The sequence below is a fragment of the Eumetopias jubatus genome, unplaced genomic scaffold (genome assembly GCF_037043125.1).
Source record: "Eumetopias jubatus isolate StellerSeaLion01/CBP00866 unplaced genomic scaffold, mEumJub1_p1.0 scaffold_10, whole genome shotgun sequence".
NCBI lineage: Eukaryota > Metazoa > Chordata > Mammalia > Carnivora > Otariidae > Eumetopias > Eumetopias jubatus.
In genome coordinates, this window is record NW_028274816.1 from 95,874,607 (window position 1) to 95,890,382 (window position 15,776).

General features: G+C 48.3%; 2 protein-coding genes across 9 annotated transcripts in view; one reads left to right on the forward strand and one right to left on the reverse strand.

Annotated features, from left to right (window-relative positions):
* Window positions 1-33: 33 nt before the first annotated feature.
* Window positions 34-8,772, forward strand: FTSJ3 (FtsJ RNA 2'-O-methyltransferase 3). The gene is made up of 20 exons (XM_028087443.2): window positions 34-491; window positions 662-767; window positions 1,056-1,102; window positions 1,231-1,310; window positions 1,754-1,853; window positions 1,946-2,140; window positions 2,220-2,335; window positions 2,454-2,558; window positions 2,643-2,743; window positions 2,969-3,049; window positions 3,139-3,282; window positions 3,441-3,576; window positions 5,384-5,568; window positions 5,697-5,817; window positions 5,902-6,161; window positions 6,396-6,478; window positions 6,564-6,663; window positions 6,742-6,925; window positions 7,015-7,109; window positions 7,198-8,772. Exons 1-20 carry the CDS (start codon window positions 425-427, stop codon window positions 7,388-7,390), a joined length of 2,499 nt encoding a protein of 832 aa, XP_027943244.1. The 5' UTR covers window positions 34-424; the 3' UTR covers window positions 7,391-8,772.
* The window catches only part of DDX42 (DEAD-box helicase 42), a 56,544-nt gene continuing 48,731 nt past the window's right edge, over window positions 7,964-15,776 (reverse strand). For all 8 annotated transcript variants that reach the window (XM_088028193.1, XM_088028192.1, XM_028087438.2 and 5 more), the window contains 6 exons: window positions 15,523-15,620; window positions 14,405-14,681; window positions 13,119-13,345; window positions 11,549-11,659; window positions 10,130-10,231; window positions 7,964-9,480 (listed from right to left, as the gene is read on the reverse strand). In XM_088028193.1, coding sequence (XP_087884319.1) covers window positions 8,791-9,480; window positions 10,130-10,231; window positions 11,549-11,659; window positions 13,119-13,345; window positions 14,405-14,681; window positions 15,523-15,620 — 1,505 coding nt within the window. In that variant the 3' untranslated portion in view covers window positions 7,964-8,790. The remainder of the gene's footprint in view (window positions 9,481-10,129; window positions 10,232-11,548; window positions 11,660-13,118; window positions 13,346-14,404; window positions 14,682-15,522; window positions 15,621-15,776) is intronic.

Consider the following 15,776-nt stretch of genomic DNA (forward strand, 5'->3'; position numbering starts at 1 on the left):
GTGCGTCGAGACAATTACAAAAACAGAGGCCATGATAGGAAGGTGGCTACGCGAGGTCAGGAGCTTGGAAAGGGATGAAGAGACCACAGAATGCCTACGTGTCACTCTCTAGGAACTCGGTTTTAGTTCCGGTAACCGGCTCACCTGGCCCCAACTTCCAACTTCTAATACTTGGGAACATAGAGAAGAATTTGCGGCCACACTCAAAATGGCGGAAACTTGGAGCCGGGGACGCAAGCGACGCAAGCGGAGGCGGAAGTACGTGTGCTGGCCACACGTGCCTCTCCCAGAGTGGTGAAAAAGGCGCTGGTTACGGGTGTTTGCAGAGGCAGGTAGGGAACGGAAAGCGGAGTTTAGTGGTCCGGAAGAGACGTTCCAGTCTTTACTCTGTCCCCAGAGTGAGTGACACTCCCCCCGTTTCACCATGGGCAAGAAGGGCAAAGTCGGGAAGAGCCGGCGGGACAAGTTCTATCACCTGGCGAAGGAGACCGGTGAGTCAGGGTCCGCGCCGTCTGCGAGCGAACGAATGGCCTTTTCGATTCGCTCCCACCTTTCTGAATATTGAGTTCTTGTTTCCCAGAAGGGGTGGTGGTTTGTGAAGCCGCACAAATCCCCCTGGGAAAGCGCCCCGCCGAGTTTAACATTTTGTCGGTGCCCCCAGGTTACCGCTCCCGCTCTGCTTTCAAGCTGATCCAGTTGAATCGCCGCTTTCAGTTCCTGCAGAAAGCGCGAGCCTTGCTGGACCTGTGTGCTGCGCCAGGGGGATGGTGGGTAACACCCGGCACCTGTGGCTCTTCATGGCTGCTTTCTGGGTTCGCCTTGGATGACTGAGAGTTGCATTGCGGGGGTGGGGGAGGGAGGGAGAGATACACTAATACCAGTCTCAAATTTCTCCCTAGAGGTAGGTCGCAGAAAAAAGGTTGGAAACGTGTACCTTACATGCTCTGGCCACTGCACTTGGTAGCGGCTCTTAACACGCATGGTGAGAGAGCCTATAGCCAACAGAGGGGAAGGAACGGTCCTGTGTTACTATAATCGGTGTTCCTCTCTCATAGGCTGCAGGTGGCTGCTAAGTTTATGCCTGTATCCAGCCTTATTCTAGGTGAGTAACAGGTGGGCTGCCCCTGACTGTTAAAGGAATGGGAGAGTGAGGTACTAATTGTGTTCTCCGTTTCCTTTCTCCTTGCTTGAGGCAATCTTTTCGGAACTCTCTGACCTGATTTCTTCCAGGAGTGGACCTGGTTCCAATCAAGCCTCTTCCCAATGTGGTGACGCTCCAGGAGGACATCACAACAGAACGCTGTAGGCAGGTAATAGGAATCTTTTTTTTTTTTTTGGTCTGCTTTATATGCAGACGCACACGTCTCTCCGTCTCATCACCCAAATCCTCTGGAGGCAAGCTTTTTTGGTTTAATACGCCTTGAGCAGTGCCTGCCATAGTCTGACAAGGCCCATGACGCCCTTAAGTTTCCAATCCAGGCTTTATTTAATCAGGAATGAGGTGTTTGGAATTGGAAGAAGTGCAGATATATTGTTGAAATCTTTTTCCAGTGGGCTCACTAGTAGACTGTAAACTCCGTTAAGATAGACGTGTGTTGTTGTTTTTTAATTGTTGTATTCCCTGTGTCTGGCACAGGATTTGGCCCATTGTGGGTATTGAGCAAGTGACTGGATGGACAAATGGCCGAACGAGGGACTGCTTTCGTAGCCACATTTGTGTTTCTGCTGCCGTGATTGTTTTTCTTTTGTATAGGCCCTGAGAAAGGAACTGAAGACCTGGAAAGTTGATGTTGTGCTCAATGATGGGGCCCCCAACGTTGGGGCTAGCTGGGTCCATGATGCTTACTCACAAGGTGCTGGGAGTGGGGGGGCATGGAGATGAGGGTGGAGGTGGGCTTGCCTGCTCAGGCTGCAGAGGTCTTCAGCTGATTGTCTTCTTCCACAGCCCATTTGACACTGATGGCTCTGCGTTTGGCTTGTGATTTTCTGGCCCGTGGAGGCTGTTTCATCACGAAGGTTTTTCGTTCCCGAGACTATCAGCCCCTACTCTGGATCTTCCAGCAGCTCTTCCGCCGTGTCCAGGCTACTAAGCCCCAAGCCTCTCGCCATGAATCCGCAGAGATCTTTGTTGTCTGCCAGGGTGGGCATTGCTTTTTCTTTCTCATGAGTCGGTTTCTTAGGTATCAAAGCACACTTTCTTATATATCCTATTATCTTAGGATTTTTGGCTCCTGACAAGGTTGACAGTAAATTCTTTGACCCCAAGTTTGCCTTCAAGGAGATCGAAGTTCAGGCCAAGACTGTTACTGAATTGGTAACCAGGAAGAAGCCAAAGGTGTGTTTGGGGAATGGGACCACTCTCAGGTCCTAGAGCTCGGGGGAACTTGGGCCTGGTGGGTCCTGCACACGCCTCAGAAAGGACTTCCTCACCCTCCTTCCTTTCCCTCCCGAAGGCCGAAGGCTATGCTGAGGGTGACCTCACGCTCTATCACCGTACTTCAGTCACTGACTTTCTCCGAGCTGCCAACCCTGTTGACTTCCTCTCCAAAGCCAGTGAAGTGAGTCCTCAGTTTTGAGGGGTGCAAGGAAGCTCCAGAAACACATCCCCAGAATCTCCAACTCACTTCTTTTCTCCCAAACAGATTTCACTAGATGATGAAGAGTTGGCACAGCATCCAGCTACCACTGAGGACATCCGGGCGTGCTGTCAGGATATCAAAGTGCTGGGGCGCAAAGAACTTAGGTATGCAGTGGGGGCGGGCACAGGTACCAGGAGCCCCCAAGGCAGGGAAAGGCCTTTGAAGACGCAGCAGCATTGTTTTTCCTGAGGGGACAATTTGAGGAATTCACGTAGCGTTGGATCTTGGGGGACAGGAGGCTGCCGTGCTAGAGATTGGGGGGGGGGGCTGAAAAGGGGACAGGGACAAAGAGGGAAACGTCAGGGTCAGTCGTGGTATTTCTGGGGCAGGTCCCTCCTGAACTGGAGAACAAAGCTCCGGCGATACGTGGCCAAGAAGCTGAAAGAACAAGCGAAGGCACTGGACATCAGGTGAGGCGGGAATGAAACCAGGGTAGGTGTTGGCTGGGGTCAGCGGGGTGTATGAGAAAATAAGCCAACTTCTTGCACTGTTTTGTCAGCCTCAGTTCCGGAGAGGAAGACGACGAAGCAGGTGAGGAGTCTGAGGCTGGGACGGGGCAGCAGCCCTCTGAGGAAGAAGAGGAGGAACGATTAAACCAGAGCCTGGCAGAGATGAAGGCCCAGGAGGTGGCAGAATTAAAGAGGTGCGCGGAGTGGGGAGGAGCTCGGGGGGCGGGAGGCCCACTGCAGAGTTCCTCAGGGTGTGGAGATGGGGGAGAGGATGAAGGCTCTGATGGGGAATCTTTCGAGCTGGGGGGGGGGGGGGGGGGGGCGGGGTGAATTTCTCCAATTGTCCACTCAGGAAGAAAAAGAAGCTGCTGCGTGAGCAGAGAAAACAGCGGGAGCGTGTGGAGCTGAAGATGGATCTTCCTGGGGTTTCTATTGCAGACGAGGGGGAGACTGGCATGTTCTCCCTGCGCACCATCCGGGGTCACCAGGTGAGGTGGGGTTAGGGCAGATTTGGACATGGGGGGCATTGTATTAGAGATCTTTTTTTTTAAGTGTGCGGAATGGTTATGGCTCATAGTTGCTGTGTTCTCCTGTAAGATGAGAGGTGACTCTTTCAGTGAGAGGAGACTGGGGTGGAAAAACCAAGTGTTGTGCCTGAAAGGCCAGGAAGAAACAATGTATCTAAAACAACGAGATTAGGAACATTTATGAGTGCGCTATGGATTTATTATGGTAGAGCTAGAACACTGGAACCAAGAGGCACTCTATGCCGGAAGCATAGGTTCTGGTAGATGCAGCCACCAGGGCACCTGGGATGCCAGGATGTGTGATGGAGGGTTTTCCTCAGAGGAGGGCAGCGTTTTTCACTTCACGGAGACCAAGTTAGCACCTTGCTGCCGTAGGCTGCATTTCCTGATTAAAGCAGCATCGACAAGCGAAATGAACTTCTCTGGTTCCCGCGGGAATGGAAACCCAGGTCCTCTTTGTTACGAGAACAGCAGAGAGAGCATAGTGGTTCTGCAGCAGACTTACCACTTAGTTGTTCTTTGCCTCGCTTTTCTTATCTGTAGGAGGGAATGATAGAACCTACCAGCTAGGGTTTTGGGGAGGAATTTTTAAAGAGGGTGTAGGTGTAATCCCTGGTAACTGGTAAATTCTCAAGCACTGACAGCTGGCTTTGTTATGAGGAAAATAAATTTTGAGGTTGACAGTTTTTAAGTAAAATAATAGTTGTTAGGTGTGTGTTGCCTGGGTTCCTCTATTCAGTGGAAACAAAATTCATAGGTGGTTATTCTCAGGTGATGTGCTTTTTTTTTTCTAATGTGCTTTCTGGGACTAATTTTATAAGAAAAACCAATGTTTTAGAGTATTTTAAGAGTGAATGTTATATAGGCTTGGGGTGTTTTTCTGCTACCACTGAAGACAAGACAAACAAGTGGGATATATCAGTGACCTGACTTAGAATGGGATTTTTTTTTTTTTTTTAAGATTCCTTATTTTAGGGTCGCCTGGGAGGCTCAGTCAGTTAAGCATCTGCCTTCAGCTTAGGTCATGATCCCAGGGTCCTGGGTTTGAGCCCTGTATTGGGCTCCCTGCTCTGCAGGAGCCTGCTTCTCCCTCTGCCTGTCGCTCCTCGTTTGTGCTTGTGTGCGTTTGGTCAGATCTTTAAAAAAAATTTTTAGAGAGAGCATACTAGATCCCCCCCATGACTGGGGTGGGTGGGCAGAGAGAATCTCAGGCCAACTCCCTCTGAGCAAGGAGCTGGATGTGGGGCCCCATCTCATGATCGCTGAGATCATGACCTGGGCTAAAACCAAGAGTCAGACGCCCAGCCAACTGAGCCACCCTTTTTTTAAAAGATTTTATTTGTCAGCGCATAAGCAGGGGGAGCTGCAGGCAGAGGCAGAGGGAGAGGGAGAAGCAGGCTCCCCGCTGAGCAAGGAGCCCGATACGGGACTTGATCCCAGGACTCTGGGATCATGACCTGAGCCGAAGGCAGACGCTTAACCAACTGAGCCACCCAGGCGTCCCGAATGGATGTTTTAAACACTTAGCCCCATTACTTCCCTGTCTGTATTTGCCACGGTGTATTTTTTTTCTTTTTTTTTTTTTTTTAACATTTGACAGAGAAAGACACAGCGAGAGAGGGAACACGGGGAATGGGAGAGGGAGAAGCAGGCTTCCCACGGGGAAACTACAGAGTACTTTCGAATGTTGCTAAGATAACAGATACAGGGGAAAACGTTATGTGCCTCCTAAGAACCCTTGACCTCTTTTTTCTCTGTCAAACTTCAGTTGTTAGAGGAGGTCACACAAGGGGATATGAGCGCTGCAGACACATTTCTGTCTGATCCGCCAAGAGACGACCTCTACGTATCAGATGTTGAGGAAGATGACGACGACGCATCTCTGGAGAGTGACCTGGATCCGGAGGAGCTGGCAGGGGTTGGAGGGTCTCCGGGTCTGAAGGACCAGAAGCGGTAAGTGGAGGGTTCGTGCAGGCGTGGGGGCATTGACCCCCTGTGAGTACTGAAGCAGATCTGGGTGCAGGGGTCGCCAGTGGGAGTCAGAAAGCACATTTCCCCAGCCCCCACCCATTTCTCTACAGTGTACAATTTGCTGAAGTAGATGATGATGAAAGAGGAGGAGGAGAAGGGAATCCACTGCTGGTACCTTTGGAGGAAAAGACGATACTGCAGGAAGAACAAGCCCGTCTGTGGTTCTCTAAGGTAAGAAGAGGTTGGGGGCCCAGCCAGCCAGCCAGGGACAGTATCCCTGGGGAGACGGGTGGCTGAAACTGCCCCCTGTCACAGGATGGCTTCAGAGGGATTGAGGAGGATGCTGATGAGGCCCTGGAGCTCAGTCAGGCCCAGCTGTTGTATGAGAGGCGTCGGAGGGGGCAACAGCAGCTGCTGTCCCCACCTTCCGGTTTGGAGAGTGAGAAAAAAGCTCCCCAGCACCAGGAGGCGGGCCCTAAGCGGCCAGAGGCTCCAGCAGAGGCCAAGAGTGCCTCTGGGCCTGACGAGGAAGGCGAGGACAGCTCGGACAGCGACAGCAGCGGCAGTGAAGAGAGGTGGGTGGCTGCAGCTGTTCTGACCGCTGTCCCCGTTTGGGGTTTTCACCCTTGGCTGTAGACAGGGACTTAAAAAATAGCGATGATTCTGAAGTGAATCAAGTGGTCTGTGGTACAGCTTGGGGGGCCTTTCGGGAAGTTTCTCAAGTTTTCAATAGGAAGCGGGGTTGAGGTGAGGCAGGAGTGGGTCTGGGGACTGGCGGAACGGTGACAGCGGTCATCCCCCTTCTGCAGTTGGGAACCAAAGCGCGGGAAGAAGCGAAGTCGTGGGCTTAAGTCTGATGACGGGTTTGAGGTCGTGCCCATCGAGGACCCAGGTGAGCTCGGTACCTTGTTGAAATGGGAGGCGACAATGGAAGTTTGGGTTGGCATGGAGCTTTGACTTTTCCCTTTTCTGTCTAGTGAAACATCAGATACTAGATCCTGAAGGCCTTGCCCTAGGTGCTATCATTGCCTCTTCCAAAAAGGCTAAGAGAGATCTCATAGATAACTCCTTCAGCCGGTAAGGGGGCCAGGAACTCATGAGATACGGCCCTGGGAGACTGGGACGGGGGGTGATTTTGGCTGCTGTCCTGTCTAGGTATACATTTAATGAAGAGGAGGGGGAGCTTCCAGAGTGGTTCGTGCAAGAGGAACGGCAGCACAGGATCCGGCAGCTGCCTGTTGACAAGAAGGAGGTGGAACGCCACCGCCAACGTTGGCGGGAAATCAATGCACGTCCCATCAAGAAAGTAGCCGAGGCGAAGGCCAGAAAGAAACGGAGGGTAAAGAATGGGGCTGCCTGTTAACAGTGCAGGGGTGGGAGTGGGGGGAGGTCCGCCTGACAGAGCTGCCCCCCCCCCCCCCCCGGCAGATGCTGAAGAAGCTGGAGCAAACCAAGAAGAAGGCAGAGGCTGTGGTGAACACCGTGGACATCTCAGAACGTGAGAAAGTGGCTCAGCTTCGGAGGTAAAGGAGAGAGAGGTGGTCACCCACAAAGGTACATGGGGTTAAAAAGGCTGCCTGGAAGCCTCTAACGTCTGTCTTCCATTTACAGTCTCTACAAGAAGGCTGGGCTGGGCAGGGAGAAACGCCAGGTCACCTATGTGGTAGCCAAAAAAGGTGTGGGCCGCAAAGTGCGCCGGCCAGCTGGAGTCAGAGGCCCTTTCAAGGTGGTGGACTCAAGGATGAAGAAGGACCAAAGGGCACAGCAAAGGAAAGAGCAGAAGAAAAAACACAGACGGAAGTGAGCAGAGCCCCCGGGGTCCTCTGAGAAGACAGGGTGAGGACCGGGGGGGTGATTCCAGACCCCCCTGCCCCCCCGTACCAGCTGCAGGCTGGCTTGCCTTGTAGTCTGCTGGAAAGACATGTGGGGTGCCTACAACTCTCATGGTGGTCCTGAGTGTGGAGGGAAGACATTCTCTGGCCTGAAGGAAGGTCTCTGACATGTCCTGTTGGTGCTGTAGCAGAGCCCCTAGCTCCTCTGTTAGGAATGTGGAGTACTAGATGAACAGTCTCCTACTAGGGGGAAGGTCAGTGTTAGAGTGGCATTCACTCTGGTTCTAGGCAAGCTGGCCTCTCAGGTCTTCCCCATCCTCTTCTATTATCTGAATAAAACCAGGGTAATCTCTTCTGACATTTAGTTCCCATTAAGCGCTAACTCAAACATGTGGGTGTTCACACCACGTGCTGCATGGTTATAAATCATAGTATGTACTCACTGTGAAGTAGAAATGACAAACAATCCACAGGTCCCAGTAGTAAAACATTTACTAGAGCAAGCAGAAAGGAATGCACATCTTAAAGAAACCTTCACAAAGTCACAAAATTCGAAGTATGTATATTTCCTTTTATAAACAAGATAGAACAAAAATCATCAAAATCATTTCAGCAAAAGATTTTCTACCATTGTGGCAAGTTAAAAAAAAAATACAATGAAATAGAAGACACTTTAAAAGCTGTCGAGTTTTTGTTTTTTTTCAATTTAGCAACACTTCAGACCTGGAGCAGTCTTGTTTCCAGGATCATCATCTTCGACGGTAGAGGCTCTCTGGGTCTGGCAGGCTGCTGCTTCCTGTCTCAGGACTGGATACAAACCTGGCTGGGGAACCTGAGCATGGACTCCCACTTAAAATTAGACATCTCCCTTCCCTGCAAAGTCTAGAAGCACCAAAATCCTTCCCCAAATCTCTAATAAATGCTTCAGTAGGTTGGGTTTGCAGAAAGCCAACTCCTAAAAAGGGAACTGCCTGGCCACACAGCTAAGAAAAGAAATTTTTCCTTGTAGATGTTTATAAGGTGACGTTTTAGTAAAAAATATAACACTACATATAATATAAACCTAGAGTGAGTTTTGTGCCCTAGAAGGCCCTTTCTTTCAAGGTATCCTCAACTGACCTTCACAACTCACCTAGAGCCCAATAGAAGGTTCCCAGCTCTCACTGCTTTCAAGGACCAAAGCAGCTTCCCAAGAAGACATCCGAAAACTGATCCAGATAAAAGGGTAATGTCTCCAAGCTCCAGCTAATCCACTAGGGGCAGGGGGTCCTTACACCTTGGGCCCCAACCCAGCCCTGAGACGCCTAGTTACCAAAAATCTTTCTAAAAATAAAATTAAAGACCATTGATTTCACGCTGTAGCACATACCCTCTAACTGTCCCATCGACTTTTCTTGCGCTTGGGTGGCTCGGGGACAGCGAAACCATCGGCTGTCTTATCTGTCTTGCTGTCCACCTTGTCCATCTTGCTGTCCACCTTGGGGTCCACCTTGCTCTCACGATTACAACCCTCTTTCCTGCTTTCACCATTCCGACCGTCGTTTGCACCTCGGCTCTCTCCATGTCGGCTGCCACCTCCTCCGTGCCTACTCTCCCCGTGACGGTGGCCGTCAGCATGACGGCTGCTGCTTTCCGGGTAGCGGTACCCATCTCCATGGCGACCACTCTCTCCATGACGTGGACTGTCGCCATGCCGATTGCCACTCTCTCCGTGACCATGACGGCTGCCGCCCCGGTTCTCCGTGTACCTCTCTCTCTTTCCATTGCCTCCTCCAGGCCCTTCTCGGCTGTTACTCCCTGAAGCTGTATTGTTGACTCCCTGGGCTCCAGCAGAAGGGTAGGTCACTGGAGCACCGCTGAGGTTCCCAGCATTGCCAAAGCCTGGGATGCCCTTGGTGGCACTGGCAAGGGGGCTGTCTGGACTGTTATGGCCCTGCTGGGCTGAATTAGTTGGGACGGAATTCAAGCTCCCTGCACTAGTCCATCCACTTGCCCCAGCAGCAGAGCTTCCCGCCTTCTGGTTGCTTAAGCTGGCAGCAACAAAGTGACTCTTGTACTGTGACTAAAAGAGAGACAACAAGAGCTAAGACAGTAGGTTCAAGAAACTTGGATACGTGAAGCTTGGTTATGAGAAAGTACAGCAGAAATTCTATGCTATCCTGGCACTATGAGCATCCAGATGGTCCCACAACCCTGTGGTTTCTATGTTCCTCTATTAATGAGGAGAAATCTAAGGACCTAGCTGAAACATCAGTCTGAAAGCAGATAAAATGCATAAATTAAGGCTCAGCTGGTTAGCTTGCTAACTGGAGGGGTGGAGGAATAAGTATAGATGGGTTCAGTTAACAAGAGCTCCAGAACCAAACTTGTCTTAGCTAAAAAAAAAAAAAAAAGGCAATTACTTTCCACCAGCTTACAAGAGCCTTAGAGGTGGGCAACGCTGTTGGCTGTTGAGGCAAGGCAGGACCGCCAGCCCTGCTGCAGTACAACAGTTCCAGGCTCTGGGATGACAGACGTCTCCGACCAACAGATTTCCTAACTTCTACACCTGCAGCTCTATGTAAGCTATCATGAAGTTGACATTCAAAACTGCAAGCAGTGAGAAGGCCCTAAGTCTAGCATCAAGCCTACAAGCTCAGCTACGCTCTCTGGAAGATTAGGCCCCTCCATCACCGTGCAAAGCTCTTTTAGCTAACTGCTTAATTTCAGACCTGGAAAGCTGCTTTCATTGCTGTCAGCCGATCTCCCATGGCTCCTGTGGAGGGTTTGTAGGCCTCATAATTGCTCATCACATTGTTGTTGTTTCCTCGGTCCTTTAAAAAAAAAAAAAAAAAAAAAAAAAGGCACAGCCATGAAGACAGAATGAGCAGGAAAGCTCACTGCCAGACTGGGCCTCACATACTGGAAACAGAAGTGGGCACTGCAATGGAACAGGATATATTTTGTGGGGAAAGGTACAGTAATAGTTATTTAAAAATGCTTATACCTTTTAACCCAGTAATTCTGTTTTTAGGAATTAACCCTAACCCCAAAGTCAGATTATGCCCAATGCTGATCATATGGGTTTTTTTACACACACAAATATGTTTATGTAATTCTGTAAAGCTTTATATGCATGCCCAGGATGAAGAGGCCACGAGGCAATATACAGCATATGCATATAGCCTATACAAGGCTCAAGCTCTGAATCCACTCTTAAAAGCCTGAGTCTCAGTTTCAACACTTAGAGGAGTATAACCTGGGTGCCTCGGTTTCATGATCAGTACACCTGTGCTCACTGGGTGGTTGTGAAGATTGAGTTAACATGCATGACTGCTTGCCACGGCTGGCCCTGGCATATATTAAGTGCTCAACATTAGCTATCACTACCATCGGTGTCATGTGCATCGTTACTGAGAGGCGGGAGCAGATTCTTTTTCAGACACCAAGTAAACAATAATGCCCCACAAATAAAAAGACTGGCAGCTTTCTTCTTCGGTTTAGGAATCAAAGTGACAAGAAACAGGCAGTTAAGAAAGCCAGTAAGGGGAGCGCCTGGGTGGCTTAATCGTTAAGTGTCTGCCTTCGGCTCAGGTCATGATCTCAGGGTCCTGGGATCGAGCCCCGCATCGGGCTCCCCGCTCAGCAGGAAGCCTGCTTCTCTCTCTCCCACTCCCTCTGCTTGTGTTCCCTCTCTTGCTGTGTCTGTCAAAAAAATAAATCTTAAGGGAAAAAAAAGGCCAGTAAGGGGGCGCTTTTATTACCTGTTTTGTGAGAAAAGCTAGCTCTCATCTCTGAAGCAATTTCCCACAGAGTGTAGGAAGCATTCCAGAGTCGGTTCCCAGCAGCACTCTAGGCCAGTGCTGGAGGGCTTGTTAAGTTTCTGATTCACCAGGTCTGGGGTGAGGTACAAATTTGCATTTACTGCTGGTCGAGGGACCACAATTTGCAAACTGATGTTAATCTAGACTGATTTCCTGAGCATATCTAGTCACCAAGTACACAAAGGTGCTTCTCTAAGACAAAGTCACAACATTCGTTCTAGATGGGGTTCTGAACTCACTGAGGCTTTCTCAGGTAGAAAAGGACGGTCATAACATCCTCCAGGACTTGGAAGCAGCCCAAAGGGCACTGCTGCAGTCTGGACTCACCGTGTTCTCTGAGCCTAGGCCAGGCCGCTCCCTGTAGCCTAGGCCGCCTCCACCAATGTTCAGCTTTTTGCCTTTTCCTCCTTTAAAGCGGGATTTCCGAAACCAGGCATTCTGCATTGAACACAATTCAAGGTTAGGCCATGGGAGGAAGAGGCAGCCAGAGGAGGAGGACATCATCAGAAACGAAGTGGGAGGGAAGAACGCAGTGGTTCATCTGTAGCCAGCGTATTTATGGCAACTGTTCACAGGAAACACAGATGAACTTCTTTTGTGAGTTTAGTCTACCAAATTTGTCAGGAGGTCCAGCTCCTTATCTGAGGCTTCCATTACTGCTGTTTCTCAGGGCCTCCAGGAAGGAAAGTGAGTAGGTAAGCCTCAGATGGAGAGCACTTACTCTGGCCACTTCTAACTTCCTAGAGGAACCATTTCTTAATCTAGACATACTACTGGACATACACGTTTGGAGCTTTTAAGAGGGCTCAGAAGTGAAGGAAAATGACCATGTGAGGTGGGGTTCACCAGAACTGGCTCTAGGGGCAGATGTCCAGGACCACTAGCAATGTAACTGAAAGTTTTATAGTACCCATAGCCTGAAGCATCCCTTGAACTTGATTGCTGCCAGCACCCTATGAATCAACTTATGTTCTTTTCACATAATGCAAACATCAGTGGGAGAGGTAGCCCTTTATCTAACAATCACACATTACAATCTAAGTGAAGTACTTGAGAGGTAGGGCTGGCTTCAGAAAGGCACTGACCAGGGAAGCTGATCACACAGTCTGAGAGCACAGGAAGCCTAAGGCACAAAAAGAGACATAAAAAAGCCAAAGACCAGATATATCCTGTTCAAAAATGCAGTTTACGATGGGTTCTCTGTACCCAGGAAACGTTATTTTACTCCTTCCTGCAATGCAAGTCCTCTACTCCCAGAACCCAGAGTATGGGCAGTAATACCATACTGTAAGTGCAGTACGGGTCAACTACTCTGTGCGCTGACTTACGAATCTAAAAAAGACATAAATCTCTACTATCAGAATGTGTACACTGAACCCATTTGTAATTTGGGGACTCTTTATATTAAGATGACTCAGTATTTACTTCAGTAGAATGTCTAGCTTAGTTTTAGATTGGTAATCAATGTGGTTAAAGGTCTGAGACCTAAATCAATGAGAAATAGTTAAATACATCATATTTTGTTAAGATGTCACACATTTTTAGCCCCTCAAGAAGACTGGGAGAAAGGGCAGTAAGGGGAAAATAGCCATCTTTGAGATTAAACTTACAAGTGTGCTATGGGGCAAACAGGCAGAAATTTCAGAGGGACAGATGTTAGCACAAAGAAAGGAATAAGCTTTTCAAACCAATGTTGCTGAAAGAAGAGGATAAGACAGACCAGATGAATTTTAATGTCCTACAGCACGGATCTGTTCCTCCTACTAAGCACAGCCCCCACCCATGGCCGTAACTTTTCTGTCATGTGTCTATGTTAGCTCCTCAGGCTTGCTGAGTTGTTTTTTTTTTACACTAGTTTTAGAACCTCGAGCCATCCTAAGTGTACTCAGCCCCTCACCTGCATTGCCAGATCTAGGAGTTCCTTGGAAACATGCTGATTGGCTCCTTCCAAGTTCCGGACAAGGTCACCAGCAAAATTACTGTCCTTGGGGGTCAGTAAGGTATAGGCCACGCCTTTCTCACCCGCTCGTCCTGTGCGGCCAATCCTATGAGTATGAGTATCAATGTCTCGTGCCACGTCATAGTTAATAACAGTCTTAATTGAAGGAATGTCCAGACCACGGGCTGAAATAAAAACCAAATTCTTTTATCCTTCAGCAGGACTCAAAACACCAAAGTAACCCAAAATGCTAGCCCTCTAAGAACCCACATTCTTCTTGGTTTGGTGAGCTAATAAGATCCAAGCATTTATGGGATGCCTGGGTGGCTCAGTCGGTTAAGCATCTGCCTTTGGCTCGGATCATGATCCCAGGATGCTGGGATCAAGTCCCGCATCGGGCTCCCTGCTCCGTGGGGAGCCTGCTTCTCCCTCTGCCTCTGCCTCTCTGTCTCTCATGAATAAATAAATAAATAAATAAAATCTTTAAAAAAAAAAAAAAAAGATCCAAACATTTAAGTTGCCCTTCTATGATGCTAGGCTGTCTAGCGTCAGGGACACAGGCCTTCTGCCATCAATAACCTGCCATGGCCTCTCTCCTGCTCTAGGAATATGTAAAATAATGAAAGCCAGCCATCAAATTGGCTTGAAGCTGAGAAATTATCTCCTTTTTGGGGAAAAAAATACCAGTTTTAAGGGTAACTATTAAAATTGAGAATAAAGCCAAAAATCATACTTCAAAAAACTTTTTGATCTTGAGTGAAGTATGCCCAATCAATGTAAGAAACTGGCTCAACAATTTTTTTTCCTCCGAGTATCTTCTAACTGCAGGGATTCTTTCTTCAAAGAGAAACATTAAGTGCAAGTAGTACCCAGAGCTCCAGGTTGTGGTCAATGGTCTGAGCTGCTTGCTCCATTCGGGGTGGCCAGCAAGGCCAGTAAAGTGCCTCCAATCAGACTGCTCAGTGCTCTAGCTCCTTTTTTTTTTTTAAGGTTTTTATTTATTTATTTGTGAGAGAGAGACAGTACAAGCAAGAGGGAGAAGCAGGTACCCCACTGAGCAGGGAGCCCGATACGGGACTTGGTCCCAGGACCCTGAGAGATCATGACCTGAGCCGAAGGCAGACGCTCAATGCACTGAGCCTCCCCTCAACCCAGGCGCCCTCAGTGCTCTAGCTCTTACATGGCAACACAAAGCACCCTTACAGCACAAGGTCATGAGGTCACTGGGGAAAGTCATACTCTACCTGCAACATCTGTGGCCACCAGGACTGGGATGTCCTTTTTCTTAAAGTCTGAAATGACCTTGTTTCTTTCACTCTGATCCATGTCCCCATGAAGCAGCCCAAGATTATGACCCTCCTGCTTAAGGTTATTGGCTAGCTCTTCAGCATTGGCTTTTTTAGTAACAAACAGGAGGACACTTCCTGAAGAGGTAAATTCCACCAGACGCCGGGTAAGCCAGTTCCATTTACTAGGCCCAGAATGGAGAATTTCTACAATCTGTGTCACATCTTCATTTGCCTGAAAAGAAACAGATGACTGTGACATTTGTACCAAAAGGCACCTGAACAAGGACCAGACATCATTTTCCACCCCCAAAGAGAAGAACCTTAAATAGTCCCTCTTCTCCCCGGTCCTTCTTTCAGCAAGTCAAGTGCAGCTTGAAACCTACATCCCTTCTCAAATCACTGTGCTCTACCTAACTATTCATAAGCCCCAATACTCTGTAATACATTGTTATAGGCATATTCATATTCAGATTATTTATTCCTAATAAATTTAGCTCCTTTTCTGTCCTTCCCACTCTCTGCTCCTAGTTCTATTCACACACACATAGAAGGCACTCAAAAATGAAAAGCAGACAATGTAAGAACACCAACTAACTGCACAGAACTTCAATAATAAACATGGTAAGCAACTTCAGGAACTCTCAAGGGAGCCAAATTTTCCACACAGGACATATGCAAAGGTAAATACCACGAATTCATTTTCAGCAGGCCTTTCAAGTCACCTCATTCCTCCTACAACCATTTAAAAGGTCCGTTCCATCCTGTCTTCCAGGCAAAGCCTGCTTCGCCCCCGCGGCAAAGTTTTTTTTTAAATTTTTATTATGTAAAATTTTAAACATTCCAAAAAAATGAACAAAATCACCTATGTACCCATCACCCAGCTTCAACAATTACCCATATTTTGACAATGTAGTTGTCTCATCTATCCTCCTAACCTTTTGTTTTTTAAAACAAATCTGATGTATAACATAGTAACATGTTTTTCCTCTCAATAGTGAGAAACTAATTCCATGTCTCTAAAATATGAAAAATAACCTGTTGGGGTCCCATCTAGCCCTGCTTATTAGGGTTACCTCTCCAATGTCTCCCTGCACCACACGAATTGGGTCGATCAGGATGTCTCTGGCCAGTTTTTCAATCTTCTTCCGAAAAGTTGCACTGAATAAAAGAGCTAAAAGGTAAAGTAAATTCTGTTAAAGAAACGGTGTGACTTCGTTTTTGAATACCCACTAACCCTCCTACTGATACTCAGAATTATTCAGTTTTATAAAATAAACCCACCTGAACTTTCAATTAGTTTCAAAACTGATTCACTAAGGAAAAAAGC

Excerpts from the sequence above, each read along its gene's own strand:
- FTSJ3 (XM_028087443.2), top strand. The coding sequence starts at position 425 with ATGGGCAAGAAGGGCAAAGTCGGGAAGAGCCGGCGGGACAAGTTCTAT. Across the intron at positions 492-661 it reads TCACCTGGCGAAGGAGACCG|GTTACCGCTCCCGCTCTGCT; the intron begins GTGAGTCAGGGT and ends CGGTGCCCCCAG. Across the intron at positions 3,577-5,383 it reads GCACCATCCGGGGTCACCAG|TTGTTAGAGGAGGTCACACA; the intron begins GTGAGGTGGGGT and ends GTCAAACTTCAG.